Source organism: Lasioglossum baleicum, chromosome 11 (genome assembly GCF_051020765.1).
Source record: "Lasioglossum baleicum chromosome 11, iyLasBale1, whole genome shotgun sequence".
NCBI lineage: Eukaryota > Metazoa > Arthropoda > Insecta > Hymenoptera > Halictidae > Lasioglossum > Lasioglossum baleicum.
In genome coordinates, this window is record NC_134939.1 from 8,237,969 (window position 1) to 8,255,466 (window position 17,498).

The 17,498-nt window shown below is 33.6% G+C and overlaps 4 protein-coding genes across 9 annotated transcripts in view; 2 read left to right on the forward strand and 2 right to left on the reverse strand.

Moving 5' to 3' along the window:
* Positions 1-13,813, reverse strand: part of LOC143213774 (uncharacterized) — a 70,042-nt gene extending 56,229 nt beyond the window's left edge. Inside the window, exon 1 of the mRNA XM_076433976.1 lies at positions 13,803-13,813. The gene's annotated coding sequence lies outside the window, so the exon portion shown is untranslated. The remainder of the gene's footprint in view (positions 1-13,802) is intronic.
* LOC143213778 (peptidyl-prolyl cis-trans isomerase FKBP8) lies at positions 587-12,784 on the reverse strand. Of its 2 annotated transcripts, none has more exons than XR_013010031.1 (6): positions 12,256-12,784; positions 11,620-11,928; positions 11,298-11,497; positions 10,914-11,215; positions 6,877-10,840; positions 587-6,364 (listed from the first exon to the last, which is right to left on the reverse strand). XR_013010031.1 is itself a non-coding variant. In XM_076433983.1 (6 exons), exons 2-6 carry the CDS (start codon positions 12,274-12,276, stop codon positions 10,536-10,538), a joined length of 1,137 nt encoding a protein of 378 aa, XP_076290098.1. In that variant the 5' UTR covers positions 12,277-12,375; positions 12,454-12,784; the 3' UTR covers positions 10,227-10,535. The 2 variants fall into 2 exon arrangements, 1 of the variants encoding a protein (XP_076290098.1); XM_076433983.1 differs by lacking the exon at positions 587-6,364 and having other exon boundaries at positions 10,227-10,840; positions 12,256-12,375; positions 12,454-12,784.
* Positions 6,858-10,179, forward strand: LOC143213776 (uncharacterized). Of its 5 annotated transcripts, none has more exons than XM_076433980.1 (5): positions 6,858-7,041; positions 7,699-7,842; positions 7,928-8,588; positions 8,659-9,224; positions 9,303-10,179. In XM_076433980.1, the coding sequence occupies exons 2-5, from the start codon at positions 7,765-7,767 to the stop codon at positions 9,900-9,902; spliced, it is 1,905 nt and encodes a 634-aa protein (XP_076290095.1). In that variant the 5' UTR covers positions 6,858-7,041; positions 7,699-7,764; the 3' UTR covers positions 9,903-10,179. The 5 variants fall into 5 exon arrangements, with proteins under 5 accessions (XP_076290095.1, XP_076290094.1, XP_076290096.1 ...); XM_076433979.1 differs by lacking the exon at positions 6,858-7,041 and adding an exon at positions 7,156-7,292; XM_076433981.1 differs by lacking the exon at positions 6,858-7,041 and having other exon boundaries at positions 7,654-7,842; positions 8,659-8,919; positions 9,034-9,224.
* A 1,728-nt stretch (positions 13,814-15,541) lies between the features above and the next one.
* Ppib (peptidylprolyl isomerase B (cyclophilin B)) lies at positions 15,542-17,327 on the forward strand. Its single transcript, XM_076433990.1, has 4 exons — positions 15,542-15,725; positions 15,965-16,172; positions 16,478-16,662; positions 16,746-17,327. The coding sequence occupies exons 1-4, from the start codon at positions 15,633-15,635 to the stop codon at positions 16,878-16,880; spliced, it is 621 nt and encodes a 206-aa protein (XP_076290105.1). The 5' UTR covers positions 15,542-15,632; the 3' UTR covers positions 16,881-17,327.
* Positions 17,328-17,498: the final 171 nt, after the last annotated feature.

Consider the following 17,498-nt stretch of genomic DNA (forward strand, 5'->3'; position numbering starts at 1 on the left):
GAAAAAAAGATCGCGATGAATAAGTTGAAGGATATTTACAAAAATGATACATATTGATGTTTATACTATGTGACCATTTTTTTATGTTTCTGAAAGAAAACGAGGACAGCATAAAAACCACACCAGACATCTATCGAGCAGCCAAAGAAATGCCTTGCACATTTCCGAATGTTGAATTATTATTGAAATTTTTTTTTACAATTCCGTTATCCAATGCGTCAGGAGAAAGATCGTTTTCTGTTTTAAAGCGTGTAAAAAATTATTTAAGGAGCACTATGGGAGAAGAAAGGCTAAATAATATCTGGCTATTCTGTATATGGAGCAGAAAATTTTAAGCCGAATTGAGACTGCCAAAATAATTCATGAATTTGCAAGAAACAAAGCAAGACGGAAATTCATATAAAATAAAAAATGTGTAAAATGTATGTATGCTTTTTAATAAATTTATTTAATGTCTTATGGTATGGAATTTCTGATTACTTTTCTTTTTTGTTTATAACTTAATGAGAGTTTTCTTGAAACTTTTTGTTGGGGAGGGGGCCCCGAAATTTTGACCGCTTAGGGCTCCCATTTGCCTTGGTCCGCCACTGTTATCACTGTAAAGTTCAATTTCATTTTCTTCTGATTTACTTTCTTCATGCTCATACAATTCCCCATCCTCGATATCAGAGCATTCCATTGGTATATTGTTCACTTTTTGCAACAATTCCGAGATTTTCAATCCTTTTGCCATTTTTAGGGCTAGTAAAATATTGTTATATAAAAAAGAATTAGGTCCTATTCCAACGGCTATGGTATACAAAACGAACGCGTGAAACAACATCGATAACTATATATGCTACATTACATCGCAGCTATGTTTACGTTTATGTTGTGGCGCCAAAGACATTGCGCAAAACATCAATAAATCTATCTAAATATCTAATAAACGATTTCGGGTTCGGTAAACAAATTATTGAATACTTTTCTACTTGGAGAAGTATCAGTCAAAATGACTGGTATTGGTATAAGTTGTCATGATACAAAATTATTTTGATTCTAAATAAATTAAACAAAAATAAAATTCATTATACAGGGTGTCTCACCTGAAGGTGGCCACCTAAATATCTCCTTTATTTTTAATGGCACAAAAGAAATTTACGGCATAATTTAAATGGTATCGAAGGAAGAATATCATAGAAGAACAATTTCTTTTGTCCGGTTATTTTTCAGTTTTTTCAAGGTCATCAATATTTTTTTATCGGGAAGACTTTTTTTTATTCCATCTTATAGCGGCTGATAAAATACATTGGAATATGCTTAAGTCATTAACAAGATGGAATAAAAAAAATAAGTTTTCTCGATAAAAAATAACGATGATCTTGAAAAAACTATGAAAAAATAACCGGACAAATAAAAATTGTTCTTCTATGATATTCCTCCTTCGATACCATTTAAATTATGCCATAAATATTGTTTCTGTGACATTAAAAACAGAGATATTTAGATGGCCTCCTTCAGTTGAGACACCCTGTATTACTCCTTTAGTTATCGCTGTAAAAGTCGTTACATCATTGCGGGAAAAAAATGTAACATGAAGTAGGAATTTGAAAATGAAATTGTAAAACCAGTCATTTTGACTGGTCTGATAGTTCTAGTGTTAATTATTTTATCTTACACACTGAGAAAGTAAGATAAATAAGTAAACACAAAACTTCGGAAGACGATATATTAAAAACTGTATGTGAGATATAATCTCGAACCACAATAGTAAATTCGAAAATAAATAACCACATTGTCGATCAATTCTATAACCAATTAACAGCAACTTGACAATTTCTCACACGGACTACAACTATTGTGTAATTATTGATAGATTCGTAGAAGAGTCGCGGTTGGGGTATCGGTGAATTTTTATTCGGCGGGCACAGGCGCGCGGGCGTTGCAAAATCGCGTTTGTCAGTCCGTATAATAACGTCAGCTGTCTCGAAACGGGCGGCTATACAGTGCGGGAATACGAATACACGTCCCATTTCTAAACGAGTCGAGACCGTGAATCCGCCGCGGCGACTTCGGTGACGATATGAAACCGTAAGCGTGTATAATGGAGAACATTACACGGTTGACGCAATTTTATAAAACCATTGATTTTCAAGCACACCACCCGTGACGTAACGCCGCTTCGCGCCGTTAGATAACGGTGTACCGGCCGTTTGCGCGAGTTGTCATCCGTTTGAACGATGGATTGCATCGAAAAGGAAGAAGAAGAAGAGGAGGAGGTGGCGGAGGAGGACAAGAAAGAAACGCGGGAGGAGAGAAAAAGAGGCAAAAGCATTGCACAATTTGGCGCGTGATCGCAGCCTGCTGGAACGCGCGCGTAGAAACGCGATTTTCACGGTGTGCTCGATTGCCGGCAGTCTATAACGATGTTATTATTTATAATGATAATAAGGATACTTATTACCATCCTATACCCCGATGTTACAAACGCTTGAATCCGTCCAGCAAATAAATTATATTCTTAAACGCGTAGCCCGACTATACGCCACCAGGGTAAAGCATCTTTGTGATACGTATTTACAGTCCACGAACGGCGTTAAAAGTTCAAGAAATTTTACATTCGAATGAAAAAATAAAAATCTTAATGTACATAAGTACTTGCGGTTATATTTAATATTCATCTCTATTGAAATGATAAATAGAAAAGTAGTGAGGTAGTAAAATTTCGTCTAAATCCACAAATAATTATATGATTGATATAGTTACACACATTGAATAACAATTAGCATAAATTTGAGTGGTGCCGCGTCAGCCCCAATATTTCACGTGGGTAATTGCGAATCTTTATTCAAGATAAACATTGTTCGTATCGATTGGAAGCAGTCTCCAGGTGAGGGGAGGGAGCACGAATTCAGGGGGGAAGAAGTTACCCTCTCTCTGTCAATACCGGATGCGTGGGGAATAGCATTGTAGAAGGGGAAGGTAGAGTGGGGACACAAGTCTTAATCTGACGACTCTGGTTGGATGACACAGAAAGCAAATAAGAATTTATTTTTCTTTTAAACAGTTTCGATAAAGTGCGAGTTTTAATATTTCCACCATCTACAATTTCACAAATGCAATCTCGCAAATGCATGCTAGTTGTAATGCAGTCTAGTTGTAATGAAGAAATCAACGGCGTGCACTATTTTGTTACTCGACTCACTGATTCGATTAGTAGCAACACTGCTACTAAGATTCATCGTAGAATTACGAAATAGACATTACGAAAATTGAATCTTTTATTGATGATCTATATCTCGCTTCTGCAATGCGTCGAAATGGCGGAGATATCGATTTGTAAAGAGAGACGGTGAATGGATATTCTACATATAGTAGAGGTCTCTGTCCCCGAAGCCTCTAATCTACTTTGTCGTTATATAATATTCTTTATAGGAAGTCAACGACGGTCTTCCGTCTCTCCGCGGATACGTGGAAATTTCCGAAATAATTATTTTAATGAAGGGGCATCTGAAGCTGAGAAATGTCAATCGAGAAAGTCGGTGAGAGTCGAATTCGATGATATTCTACGATTCGATCGACAATGCCTGGCCAGTTGCAATTTTAAATTCATAGACTTTTTAAAGTATTCGGCCGAGCCTAACTTTCGAAACGATTCGATCAAACTTATTAACACGATCCCCGTCGCGCGTGCTGTTGGGGATTTACCCAAATCAACAAAACTTTCATTTGCAAATAAACACGATTTTTAAATCTCCATACAAGTATACGTGAGAAATTAATTTTTGTCATTCGTGCATTAATAGTTTCAATAACATATTATCCATTACATTTCCGGCATTCTATCCTTAAGTATGCTTCGCATAAAGAAAAAATGAATGGAAAATAAAGTGAGATAAATAAAGAAAAAAAGATAAATAAAAATATTGTAGAAAAGGGGGACATGGTAAAATGGAATTTTGCATGTTTGGTGGCATATCCCTGCAACATGGAAATGTACTTGAAAACACAGCGCTCCTTGCAACCATATACATCTTGCTGAACACCTAACAACCCCTCTACCGTCGACTACGGTTATTCTCGGTAACATGTCGACTGTTAATTGTATGTTAAATCTGCATCGTCGTAAACCTTCATAGAATCTTGTAGTTATAGGGAAATTCTCATGACTGTAATTCCGTTTGTCGACAGCGAAATAGTCGCCAATGATAAATAGTCGTAGGATGTTTGCTTGTTTATAGCCTACAAAGATGTCGGTGTGGTTGTGCCGTGAGACGTTTCTCGAAACGTTTTATCTAATTCCAGTTTCTCCGCGCGCGTATGCTTACATATAAAAATGCGAATTCGCATAAACATCCGCAGTCTACTGACAAAGGACGCGTCGTTTACCGAGAAAATCGGAGGACGATCGCCAGCCATCCTCCGCTCGCGCGCGGATGTTCCTCTTCATTACGTGTACAGCTGAGCGGAACGTACATATTCCGGTTGGATGCACCGGTATTTAGCTGTTTTCGTAATAAATTATGCAGTCTCGATATACTCGACACGTGTGTCGTACACGGAACCGGATCCGATTTATTCTTCTCGCCCGAAGGAAACGCTGCGTCTCCGTCGGGAACAACTAATCCTTCGGACAACGATAGTTGTAGTCTGATGGTGGACGGTGCAAACATTGTGAAATGACGGTGTCGAACCTGGTCCTCATTTTTGTTCCATAAAACAATGAACAAAACTCGTACATCGATTTTGAATCGATATTTTGATTCATAGCATTTTTGAGGAAAAGTGGATCTTCAGTTTCTCATCTGCTACATCCCGTAAAAATATGTTCGAGGAAAATGAGTAATAGCGAAAGTTATCATCGGACTGTGGAACTTCATGCGAAATAAACATTCTTTGCATCAACTACCATGGAAAAGAATTCATGAAAATTGTTTTCTGCTCTTAATAATTTTAACAGGTTGTAAATAATGTACCTATAATATCAAGTTCATCTAATGTTTGTCCTAACTTTGTGCTCCACCTACTCATTTTGCCATAAATGAGTACCACTTCAATAGTTACTGTAATTTGACTCTTGAGCTCATTGGAAAGAGTAGTGGTTTCCAGAAATTCTGGTTCAATGGCACCAACGCGGACTTCGCAATTATTATGCAACAAATTGGTGTTACAATAACACCTGGTTCAAATAGTTACACGACACACTAGGCCTTGAACAGTTCGTTACTCCATCGTGTAGTCGTTTCGTCGTAAAAACGTGACCGCAACTTGTGATCTATGCATCGATTTTCGCGGACAGGTCGTTTTAAACGACTCGTTTGCGAAACTGTCGTTAACACCGGCTAAACAATTTAACGTTTGTACACTCTCTTAACTCGTGGCAAATATTGCCTTGTAGAAAGAACGCGAAATAAACTTTGCGCATTTCCAACATGCTATGTAACAACCAACATTTTACATACCACTCTCAAGACAATATTGATCTAGGACAGTGGGGAAACATTTTTTGCGCGTCTCTAATTTTCTTTTTATTGGTCATGACTCACTTTTACGATACAAAAAGTGGAAATATAGGCGTTAGTAAAAAAGTAAATATTATAGAGAGACATTAATATACATATATAACGTTAATATATAGCTTTTTTTGTCGAAAGGTGCAATATAGAAAGATAAACTTTTTTTATATTTGATATATTTTGACGATATATATTTTTATTTTTATGGAGATTTTTTGGCATATTTATTATTATTATTATTAATAAAGGTAAACAGCTATAGGTTCGTGATAGGTACATGATTTACGTGGACTATTTAAATTATGCAAATAGAGTCTTCAAAAATGTATCTGTATTCTGATATTCTACAAAAACAAAGATTTATCGTTTTTTTACTTAGATAGCGATTTTTAAATTTCAGAAACAGTTGAATGCATTAAAAGATTGAATATATTATTTTACAAGGTTATATTATATTGTAAAGGTCATTCTTTTACAAGGTTATATTGTAAAGGTTATATTATTTTTAAATCGAGAAATTGCAGTTTCGTTGTTCTTATTTTATATGTAATATTATATTTAATGATAGAACTTTTATTTTTGTTATCATTGAGTATTATTGTATTTAGCGAATCTTTATGCAAATCGCATAATTATAATATAAAAAATTATAATATAAATACCTTATTTACCACTTCTCTAATATACTGTTACGACGGCTTGAGATGAACACATATATACATAGATTATCCGTTATTATCCGTTGTTATCTGTTGTACGCGCAATAAAGAAGCATTATTGTTTAACTATGGCAAGACGGGGCCGAAGCCTCCGCAACAATACGAAGGTGTATTTTTTGAATTGTATTTCCCTGCAGCCAACTTGCTAACCTGTATACAAACAAAGTAACTGAAAATAATCTAGTTCTCTACTTACGCCTAGTTACTGAAGATGGCGCTTTTTTGTCATCGGATACGTTGCGCCCGCGTGTGATGAGATTGGGAAACAAGAATGAAAATGTTATTGATAAACAAAAAACAAGACTTAGATTTGGCAAATAATTGTTAGCAAGCTATGACGTTGCCTTTTATGTTAACCGATGATTGTACTCCGAGGTGGGTCGATCTCGATAATGCACACAATCGGTTTCCGAAAACAATAATATAAACTTTCAACTATCATTTATTAATAAAAATTAAGTTTATGATATAATTCGGCAGTATATGTGTATACATACAGTATGATTGAATACATAACAAACTACACTTTATGAGTGAATTATTTCGACCAATCAGAATAGGAGTACAATGGAATAGTTACGTTTCATAGGCCATGTTGGTGAATTTATTAATTAGTTATTGGTTAATTTATTTCTATAGAAGAAAAAACGCATATCACTTACGAATGGCGTGAACTGCTACTTTTGGATCACTCGTAATCACTCGATCACGTTCATTCCCATTCACGGTGATTTTTCACAGTGATTAGTGATCTTCGTGACTTCGTGATCGATTTTGATTGGCGAAGAGCCTAACTGTCCTTCGCGCAAGCCACAGAGCCATAACCTGTACGTTTCAAATTGCGAATTACATCGCATTTTCATCAAATTTATTAGATTTGTTAAATTGTTAGACGTTTCTGAAAATATCATTTGCGTTTCTTAAGTAATACATTGGTATTTTGTAAAATTGATATATATATACATGTACACATAAACATACAAGAAATTATCTCTGCACTTTTATATTATTTAAATAAATATTACAATTTCGAAATCGAGAGGAAGAACTAATTTTTTTTTTTAAACACTGAAATAAGGTACGAAAAAGAACATTGAATATTTTATATTTTTAACATTAAAAATGAAGTAAATTTACGTTATATACAGAAACCGTAACGTTATTTTAAATTTACGTTATATACCGATATTTTTATGTAAGCCATTGTAAGCTAATCGAAAGAAGAAAGTTAAGATGACCTACAGTGAGCAAATTCACTCTATATACATTAAAAAATCACGATCACGGCGTAAATGAAGTTAAAATCACGACTGTGATCGTGATTCTGCGATCACTGTGATAAAACTGGATAAAACGCCATCACTATCACTAATATCACTGCTGTACCTATCACATATCATGAATTATAATTTAGCGTGAATTTACCAAGAACTTGATGGATGCACTCGACTCATATTTTTTATGTCCGTGTTCATTTTTTTAAGGTCATATACAAGTGCATTTCTTTTGTATTGTTTTCAATTATACCGGGGAAAATATTTCATAATTCTATGATAGAATCGTCAGATGAGTTATTACTCTCATCATTCGAAATTCCGTTCATAATGTCAGATAATAAAAATCATCAGGTAAGATTTCTTAATAAAGATTTCACAAAAAGATAGTTAAAAAAATATTTCTTTATTTAAAAAAAGAACGTGTGTTTTTTCACAGGTTAGAGATAAATCTTACGGCACAGAAATGAATAATAAAAGTTCAAATGATGAAAATAACGATCCAGAAACTGAAGTTACAACAGTGACTAATGAAAACAAAAATAAAATCAATGGATCGGATGCGTTGAATAAGCAACTCAAATCATGCAGCCAATGTTCAATGACGTTTAGATACAAAAGACATTTGGATCGGCATCTAGAGGGCCACCAAAAAAATAACTGTTCATACTGTAATGCAAAATTTGCCAGGCGCAAACATCTTGAAATACATCTATTTCGTTCGCACGGAGAAAGAGTAACAAAGTATCCACATTCTTGCGACGTGTGTCCTCGCAGTTTTCCTAAGCGTACTTTATTAAATCGGCATCGAGCAAAGCATAGCTATAAAAATGGGAAAGTTTGTTCGGATTGTGGAAAAATGTTACAACCAGACGAAGATGACACGAAACACAAAGAACATCACTGTATAAAGAAATTTAAATGTAATCGATGCTTGCAATCGTTCAGTATCGAACAAACTTATCTCTTACATATTCAGAACCATAATAATTACAAATGTTCAAAGTGTGATGTTACGTTTGCTTCTAAAAAGAAAGCTCACGAGCATTACAAAACAGTGCATTCTTCAAAGCTAGATCATAATAAAATCTCAAATAGCAGTGAGTTTCTAAAATATGAAGGTAAAATATATGTATAAGCAATATTCATAAGAAACTCTTTTTGTTACAGGCATTTACTTCTGTGCTGACTGTAGACATACTTTTGTTAAAAAGGACGATTACTCTCGTCATTTGGAATCTACTTTGCATGTCAGTAAAGTGAAAAAAGAAGTAACTATAGCAGATATTTTTACTTGCTCAATTTGTTCGAAAAATTTAATTTCACAACGAGCACTTGATCAACACGTTAGACGTATACATAAAGGAGAAAAAAGGTTCATCTGTAATATATATGGCTGCACATTTCAATGTGCAAGAAAATCAGATTTGGGTAGGCATAAACAGTTACACATAGAACAGAGGAATATTGTATGCGAACAGTGTGGTAAAACTTTTACTAGCATTAGTATTCTTAATGATCATGTTCTTTATGTACATAATAAAGAAAGGCAATTTGTCTGTGATGAATGTGGTAAAGCATTTAAACGTAACAGTTTATTAAAGAGACACAAATTATCTCATCAACAACATCGACCATTTGCTTGTATGCAGTGTAGTACTGCTTTCAAAAGATCGCATCATCTTACTCGTCATATGGAAACTTGTCATAGAATTGTGTCTGTAAAGAAGAAGAAGGTGAATCTAATCAAACTTTAATCGTTTCTCTTCTAATATTTATCGAAGATATTTAAAATAAATGTACATATTCGACAGGTCGTAAAACTCATGAAAACAGAAGATGGTCATCTTGTTCCAGTGCCAGAAATACCAAAAAAACTGAAGCCGAAAAAATTAAAAGTCAAGGAAGAATTCGATACAGTAACAAATGAAAAAATTCTGTCTTCAACAAGAACAAGTATCATTAACGAACATATTGATTCGCAGTTTGAATTACAAACACTTCCTGACTCTAATGATCTTTGCGAGAACTCAATTTTGTCATTAGAACTCACAAATTTATTACCTACAACTGAATCTGCTCCTCAAGTTCTTTCATTGGTAGATATTAATGCGGAACAGATTGTTACAGTAGAAGTTACCAGCCCAAAGACTTCAACAATAAACGATCTTATAGATCAATTTGAAACGAATTCTAATGAAATATTGAATCTTAATAGCTATCAAGATTTGGAATTTCATCATGGAATTTTAAATGCAGATCAACATTTCTTTGAAAATTCAAATTATTCTGAATTATCGTTTGGAACTGTTGAAGGAACGTCACTTTTCGTGGATTCGAATATTAACAAAGTAGATACTACACCAATAGATAATTACTTAAACCACTCGTTTCCATCATTTTTAAATCTTTAATTGAATTCAAGAAAATACTTAATTATCCTTCGAATCGTTTACACACATTTTCTTTATAAATATTTCCACTTAGAAATGTATATAAGCTATTATAGACGTTAATAATGACTCGATAATTTAAAAAAGTGTGATACGATTTATAGTTCCGATTATAAAAAGAATTTCTGAAAATTATATGTGTAGTATCGACAAAAGTGTACAGAGATTTGATTTACAAGAAGTATACATTACTCACAACATGTACATGTTTGACATTAAATATTTCTTTTTTCCCGTCTTGCATATAGTAGTCCAAAATACCCCGATTCAGAAAATGAAGAAAAATTTTGTACAATAAAAACATGAATATAATAATTAATATAACAAATTAATATATAATACAAGATATAAATACAAACTGAACAAAAATAGTATGATCCGATGCAATTTTCTGACTTTTTTCTGACATTTGACATATATTATTTAAGCACCAATTTTTTACAGCTTACTTGTTTTATATTCGTATTTTTATGAACATAATTTATTAACAATGTTAACTGTGTATTAGTACATTTTACAATATTTCCCTTGCGTGTTATTATTAGTTTTCAGGTCCATTCACTTTCTACATTTCATTTATTCCTTGTCCCTTTTTCACAAAACAAATCTGTATAAAAGAAACCCTGCTACTGCTGCAGTTGTTCCGCCAATTATGCTCCATGAAACATTTGATATAGTTTTACTTTTACTCTCTTCCTTTTTCAAGGATGCATTATTATTTTTGTGTGTAGCAAACATTTTGCGGTATAAACTCTTTTCATGCTGAGCATCTTTGGTAATCTTTTCTTTCAAGATAGCTACTTCCACTTGAATAGCCTTCGTTTCTGGTTCTAACTTTGCTGCTTGCAATAATGTTTGGTATGCCAATGTGTGTTCTCCTTTATAATGCAGGATTTTTCCTATAAAAAAATATATATATTACATTACATTATATACATATATACGTATTCATTTAATAATTAATAATAATACCTTTCCTGAAAAGTGCTTTTACATTTTGTGGTTGGCAATTTAAAACACTTTCTACACTTTTCAATGCTGCATCGTACGCTTGTGTCTTCATTTGTGCAGCTGCTAAATTGTTATATACTTTCATAGAATCTTCCAACAATGCTTGTAACTCTGCATCAGTAGCAGAATCATCTGCCTCGGTTTGATATGAAGAGCGAGTTTCTGCTGGTGATAAGAATTCTAATGCTCTTCTGTAACATTGAATTGCTAACATTGGTTCATCCCGAGCAAACCACCAGTTTCCACGTTCTCGTTTTTTATTCCTTGAAAATTTTATTTGAATTTAGCCAAACTTAAATAGAAAAATGTAATAGTGTTTTTAATAAACACACTAGAGGTACTTACCCAATCTCTTTCCGTTGGTTAACGCTAAGCGTTTCGAGTTCCTGTTCCATTTCACTAGATTTCAGTTCGACCGTATAGAAAATAGTTGCATCGGGTGGTATAGTTGGTAATTTGCCTAAGTGACCATAAGCAAACCTTGGATCTACTTCTATTTCAGCAACTTCCTCTACATCCATAAGAGCAATCGCTAGATCTAATCCCTATTATAAAATGTTACAAACCATCCAAGAATAATGTTATTCTACAAGAATGTCTTTGTAATACCATAATCTTTTGCCTACACTTTTTGTAGTATTTTTTGTAAGCTAATCATTATAAATACCTGAATCACTTCGACATCTCCTAGTTGAATCTTGAGATCCTCGTATTTTTCAACGACCGTACCATCTTTTAATTTCCCAACAATATTCAATACACATATATCAGCTCTATTAGGTCGGGTACCATTTTTTCCTTGTTTCACTACCTTTTTTCTAAGTTGTCCACTTCCTAGGATATCTATCCATTCTTCGGGAGGGTGATCGTTTAATGTTGCTTTTGTGATAGGATCGTTTGGATCTACGTTAAAATTTAATTCTTCCTTAATAAAGTCGGCCTGAGTTTCTCCTGGTTGAACCATGTCATTTTCCATCTTAAAAATCGAAGAAGAAACAATTCGAAACGTTTAGTTGACACACAGAGGCTGTATCGCGCTTATTAAAATTGATATCGTGCTGTTTTTCAAAGTACTGTTGAAATTCTATTCACTAGAACTATGAGAAAATTCAAATTAAGACTATCGCATCCTTATCGAGGAGTCGTACAATGAATTTTTCAAGGCAACAAAAAAATGCACAATCATTTGATAAACGAGAAAATTCAACGTGTAAATACAATAATATTATCGTTGCTGTTTATCGTGTTATAGTAGAATATAATCTTAAGTATTTTCAAATAATATCCGTAAACAAATACACACCTCTGTATTTTGAATATCCATGACAGTCTTTCAAAGCGCTTTAAAATAATTTCTGTTTATTTCTAGTACACGCGCGACACCGGTTGACTTCACTTGTCACTTGAAGTAAGCTTCACAAGACTAGAGATCGAAAGTGAATTTTCATCGACTCCGTACAATTTGTGGTTACGTAAATAAGCATTTTTCTTTGACACGTACAAAAATTTCCAAAAATCGATCTCTTCGTACTGTTGGAATAAGTCCGCAATCAAGTAAATACCCCTATGTTGCGACTAATTTGAGTATTTTGTAACTATTCCAATTTTTCATGTGTTCACTAACGTCTTCCTCTATAGTGAAATTGCTCATATTGTATGTATATTTCAGCTGTCAGCTTTCATCCTTTTCCCTCTCGACCGTTTGTGGAATCTTATTATGATCTGCATAACGTAGAAAAAATTCCAATATCATCCAATAATATATAGTATGTACCAAAAACTGTTTAACAATTTAAAAAATCAATTTTGTAAATTTGAACCTCATTTTTGAGATATTAACATAATTCAAGGTTAAAGATCGAACACAATAAATCGAAATATATATACAAAAGTGAAAAATATTTTTTAAATCAATAACACATGTGTTTTCTTCAAAGAAAACTGTCAACGTCGATTAACGATTAATGAATATTCTCTAATTACGGGTTAGAGAAATAACGCGTGTTAGAATTTGAAGAAATAAGTATATATAACGGCTGACGAAAATTTAAATGCACGCTTCGAATCCGAAAGTCGAAGCTGCTGTTGACACTTCTGAGTATTACTTGCGTGTATTATCAAACAAAATTTGAACTTGCAAGATGGCGAACGAATTTCCCTTCAAATTTTAAACAGCGGATCTCTCTCTTTATGTAGAATTGCAACAAACTGAAGTGAAATAGAAATTTATTTTCGTTTTTAGAATGATATATATATACACATACCCCGACGGCACACCGGCTCGGTTTCAGCCTGGCCCCTGTGCACAAAAGGGCGCGTTTTCCGCCTGCCGAGGGCTCGAGCCCAGGGCCTGCCGGCCGGGCTAGGATTCAGCCGATTTGCAAGATTGCAAGGGTGCGGGATTCGCGTTCTCATTGCGTGATAATACAAACACGGGTTTTTTCAGTAGTCAAAAACGCCAAATAAAGGTCAATCTAGGCAGCAATCGCCCTCAAAGGTCTTATTTATTAACTTATTATACTTTTGTCGGTAACAAGGGAGACTGCTACGCATTTGCAAAGTACTGCCACATTGATGCGACCCGCCCTGTGTCGCGCATGCGCGAGAAAAGTTGGGCCCAATCGAAGCACTGATTGGCCACATTAGTGTGATACCGTGCTGCCCTCTCAAAAACAGGCTGAATCCCAGCCCGGCCGTCAGGCTCTGGGCTCGAGCCCCCGGCAGGTGAAAATCGCGCCCTTTTGTGCACAGGGGCCAGGCTAAATCGTCCTGATTTGGTCTCAACGCTGAGCCAAGCATTGCGTTAGCCCGTAACGTGTCGGGCTGGGGCTCGGCTAGCTGGGTCCGGCGGTGGGCTCGGGCAGACTGTGCTGTCGGGGTATATACTGTATAAATTAAATATATAGGTTGAAAATAATAATAACAGTATTTTTAAATTCTCCTATTGTTTTTACTGTTTTAAATGTCACCTACTCATTTTTGTCATAAATGCATAAAATCTGCTATCTATTCATTACAGCATAGTCAGATGTATAGCAATTCTACTAAAACAGTACTGATAATTGATGATCTACTATGTAGATTAATGAGCAAAAATCCTTGTGTAAGGAATTGCTTTTTGTCTAATTCTTTTTATCATAAATTTACATTAACATTCACAGTTTATTACTCAACTTTCTCATGCACTGCATGTCCATTTGCATGTGTCGGCTTTTGTATAGTCTAATACTGACTGAATCATGCAATGACCGAACAAAAACGAGCAACAGGTTATAGCAATCAATTTATCTGGGATGAAAAGACATCCTTTAGATTGTATCAGAATAGACTAACCGTTTTATTCATTTCAGTATGTGCATCTCAAATGCGATAAAGCTCTTCATGCATGATATGCAATTAACACTAATCTTTGAAACGGACACCTGCAAAATTGTGTTTTTTTTCAACTAATTTGTTATGTATAAGATACTCGGGTAATTTTTATCGTAATCTTCTAGAGTTATGAAATTTTTACAAGCTTAATTTTCACTTTATTTTCACCATATTTTAAAGTTTAATGACTTATATTTGGATAACATTATAATATGGGCATAAAACTTTTATATCGAACCATTGCAACCTGCGCGATAATTTTAACATCCGAAGACTAATTAAGATCAAAGACCTAATAAATATATAATTAGCTGTACGCTGTCATATATAATTTGTTCAATTTTATATTACTAAAGAATTCGAACTATTTAATTATATTAAATTATGGTTTATATATCAACGAACATGAAATAACAATTTGTAAAAAATGATTTGTACAATATAAGATTTACTCTTTTTTGAATATATTTTTTACACAAATTGACGTTTTGGAAATTTTTTATATACAGTAGCTCATACTGAAAACAGTCCAGCACGATTTATTTACATTATTAAACTATTAAACTATATTTTTTATTGAATAGAAGCGATTTTCTTAAATAAATTATTTATTTATTTATTTAGACCTATGACCAATAATAATAATTTATCGATTTTCAATGTGGACAATAAAGTTAATATGTTTCTGTAATGATAATAATCATGTTTTATTAAGATGAATGAGTAACTGACAATAGTGGAGAGTATTCAGTATTATGAACCACTGTAGATGAATTTTTCACCAAAAAGTGTACGATATTTTTCCACGCCAAATAGTTTTTGAAATACATATTAAGAAAAGTATTACATTTCGAATTCTGATAATTGTTTACATCTCCTAATCGTACACGATAAGGAATCAAGTTTGTTTGAGAGTATGTTGGAGTATGTTGCGAAAGCAATGCCACATGCCACATGCCACGTATTAGAAAGGAACAATAAATACGCAGGTAATATTTTTTCTCTAGTTTTACTCCTTCTGGGAAAATATTTAAAGGAAACGATAATATGTACTCACAAATATCATTCATAAATATATATATATGTACTAAAAACGTGTATAAAATACATTACACTTATAAAAATTGTTTGTACTAAATACGTGACTGCGTGGGGTGAATGTAACCAATCAACGGATCACACATTTCTACCGTGTACGCCTGCGCGAAGGATTCACGTTCCATCTGTGTTCCATCCTGACAGAGCGCAGTCGTCCGGTTGCCTTTGTCCAGTTGCTTCTTATTAAAACTAAAATCTTTTTAATAAACAATGAGATTACTTTTATTAGTGGGTCTCGCGGTATCAGTCTTCTGTTCGAGTAGCGATGCCGACGATAAAAAGGGCCCGAAAGTAACTGATAAGGTAAATAAACTACATGTCACGAAATAACGGTCCCGGTATAACAAAGAATTTCTGTTTTCGAACAAAGTACAGAAAAGTAAAGTTCCGTAAAATAAACAATATTTATTGGTATTGTAAATAATATTTCAAGTTTACTCGTACGCTCGTAATGTATCAAATTCGCGAAGATATGAGGGAGAAGAGTAAAACATATCTATGAAACTTTTAAGATTTCAAAATTAATTAGTTTGTATGTGCAGGTTTGGTTTGATATCAGCATCGATGGAAAGCCTGAAGGGAGAGTTGAGATTGGTCTTTTCGGGAAGACCGTACCGAAAACCGTGAAAAACTTCGTAGAATTGGCTAAGAAACCTCAAGGAGAAGGATACAAGAATAGCAAATTCCATAGAGTCATTCGTGAATTTATGATTCAAGGAGGAGACTTCACAAGAGGAGATGGAACTGGCGGTATGTTCATTACTAGACTGTGGATCTTCATGCACAATAAAAATTGTCTGCACCGATTGCAAGAAATAGAAACTAAATCGAATGTTATTTCTTCCCTTAATGATTTTAATAGAGGAGAAATCAAATATTGACATCTTGAATTTTTAAAATTTTCCAACAACTTTGAATTTCATCTATCCAATTTTGCTATAAATGCATAAAGATCTATTCATTACATTAACATGTTAACCACCAAATTCCATACAATCAAAGTGATTTTTTAGTGAAATGATAACTAAAAGTTCAATATACCTTTTCATTTCTAGGACATAGCATTTATGGAAACCGTTTTGAAGATGAGAACTTCAAGTTGAAGCATTACGGAGCTGGATGGTTGTCCATGGCAAATGCTGGAAAAGACACCAACGGTTCTCAATTCTTCATCACTGTGAAGCAAACTCCATGGCTCGATGGCAGACACGTTGTCTTTGGCAAAGTAATCAAAGGAATGGTATGTTACAGTAATCTTCAAACGTATTATGTATCTTACATATTTACTTTATATTTAATATTTATATATAAATAATTTTATAGGATGTAGTACGAAAAATTGAAAGTGTAAGCACCGATACACGAGATAGACCCACCAAGGATGTTGTAATCGCTGATAGTGGAGCAGAAGTTGTAGCAGAGCCATTCAGTGTATCGAAGGAAGATGCTGTTGAATAAACTGTGTTATTGACACTTCATTTTCAGAGGAAAGACTAACTTTATACGATTACTCTAAACCACATAGATAACTTTATATACTCTGATACAATGACTTGATGATTCTGTATGTCTTCAAACTTGATTTAACGAAAAGAAAATTTAATGTTAGAATAATTGTTTTGAAAATTATTTAAAAAAATATACAATGTTACATCTAGAACAACGAAAACTAATTATTTATGATAATTATGTAATAAAGTCTATTTTTTAAAAGTTTAATTTTATGACAATTAAGATATAGGTCATGAATCTAGAGATGAAATTTTAAAGGACATATAAAATCGAAAAAAAACATGATACTGTACGAAAGATACCCTGTCTCCTTTATTGTTATCTTATTCCAACTTTTATAAAAATACATGTACATGTCAAAACGCGCAATAAATTTTATATATATATATATAATCATGTTTTTTTAATCAGTAACAACAAATATACTTTGTTAGATAATTCGAATTCTATTATTCTTTCCTTCTTTATTACGAATAAAATGATAATACTTTATAATGCCATGTTAACGTACGAAAGTATATATATATATATATATACGTATGTGTCGCTGCAAGCCTGAGGTGA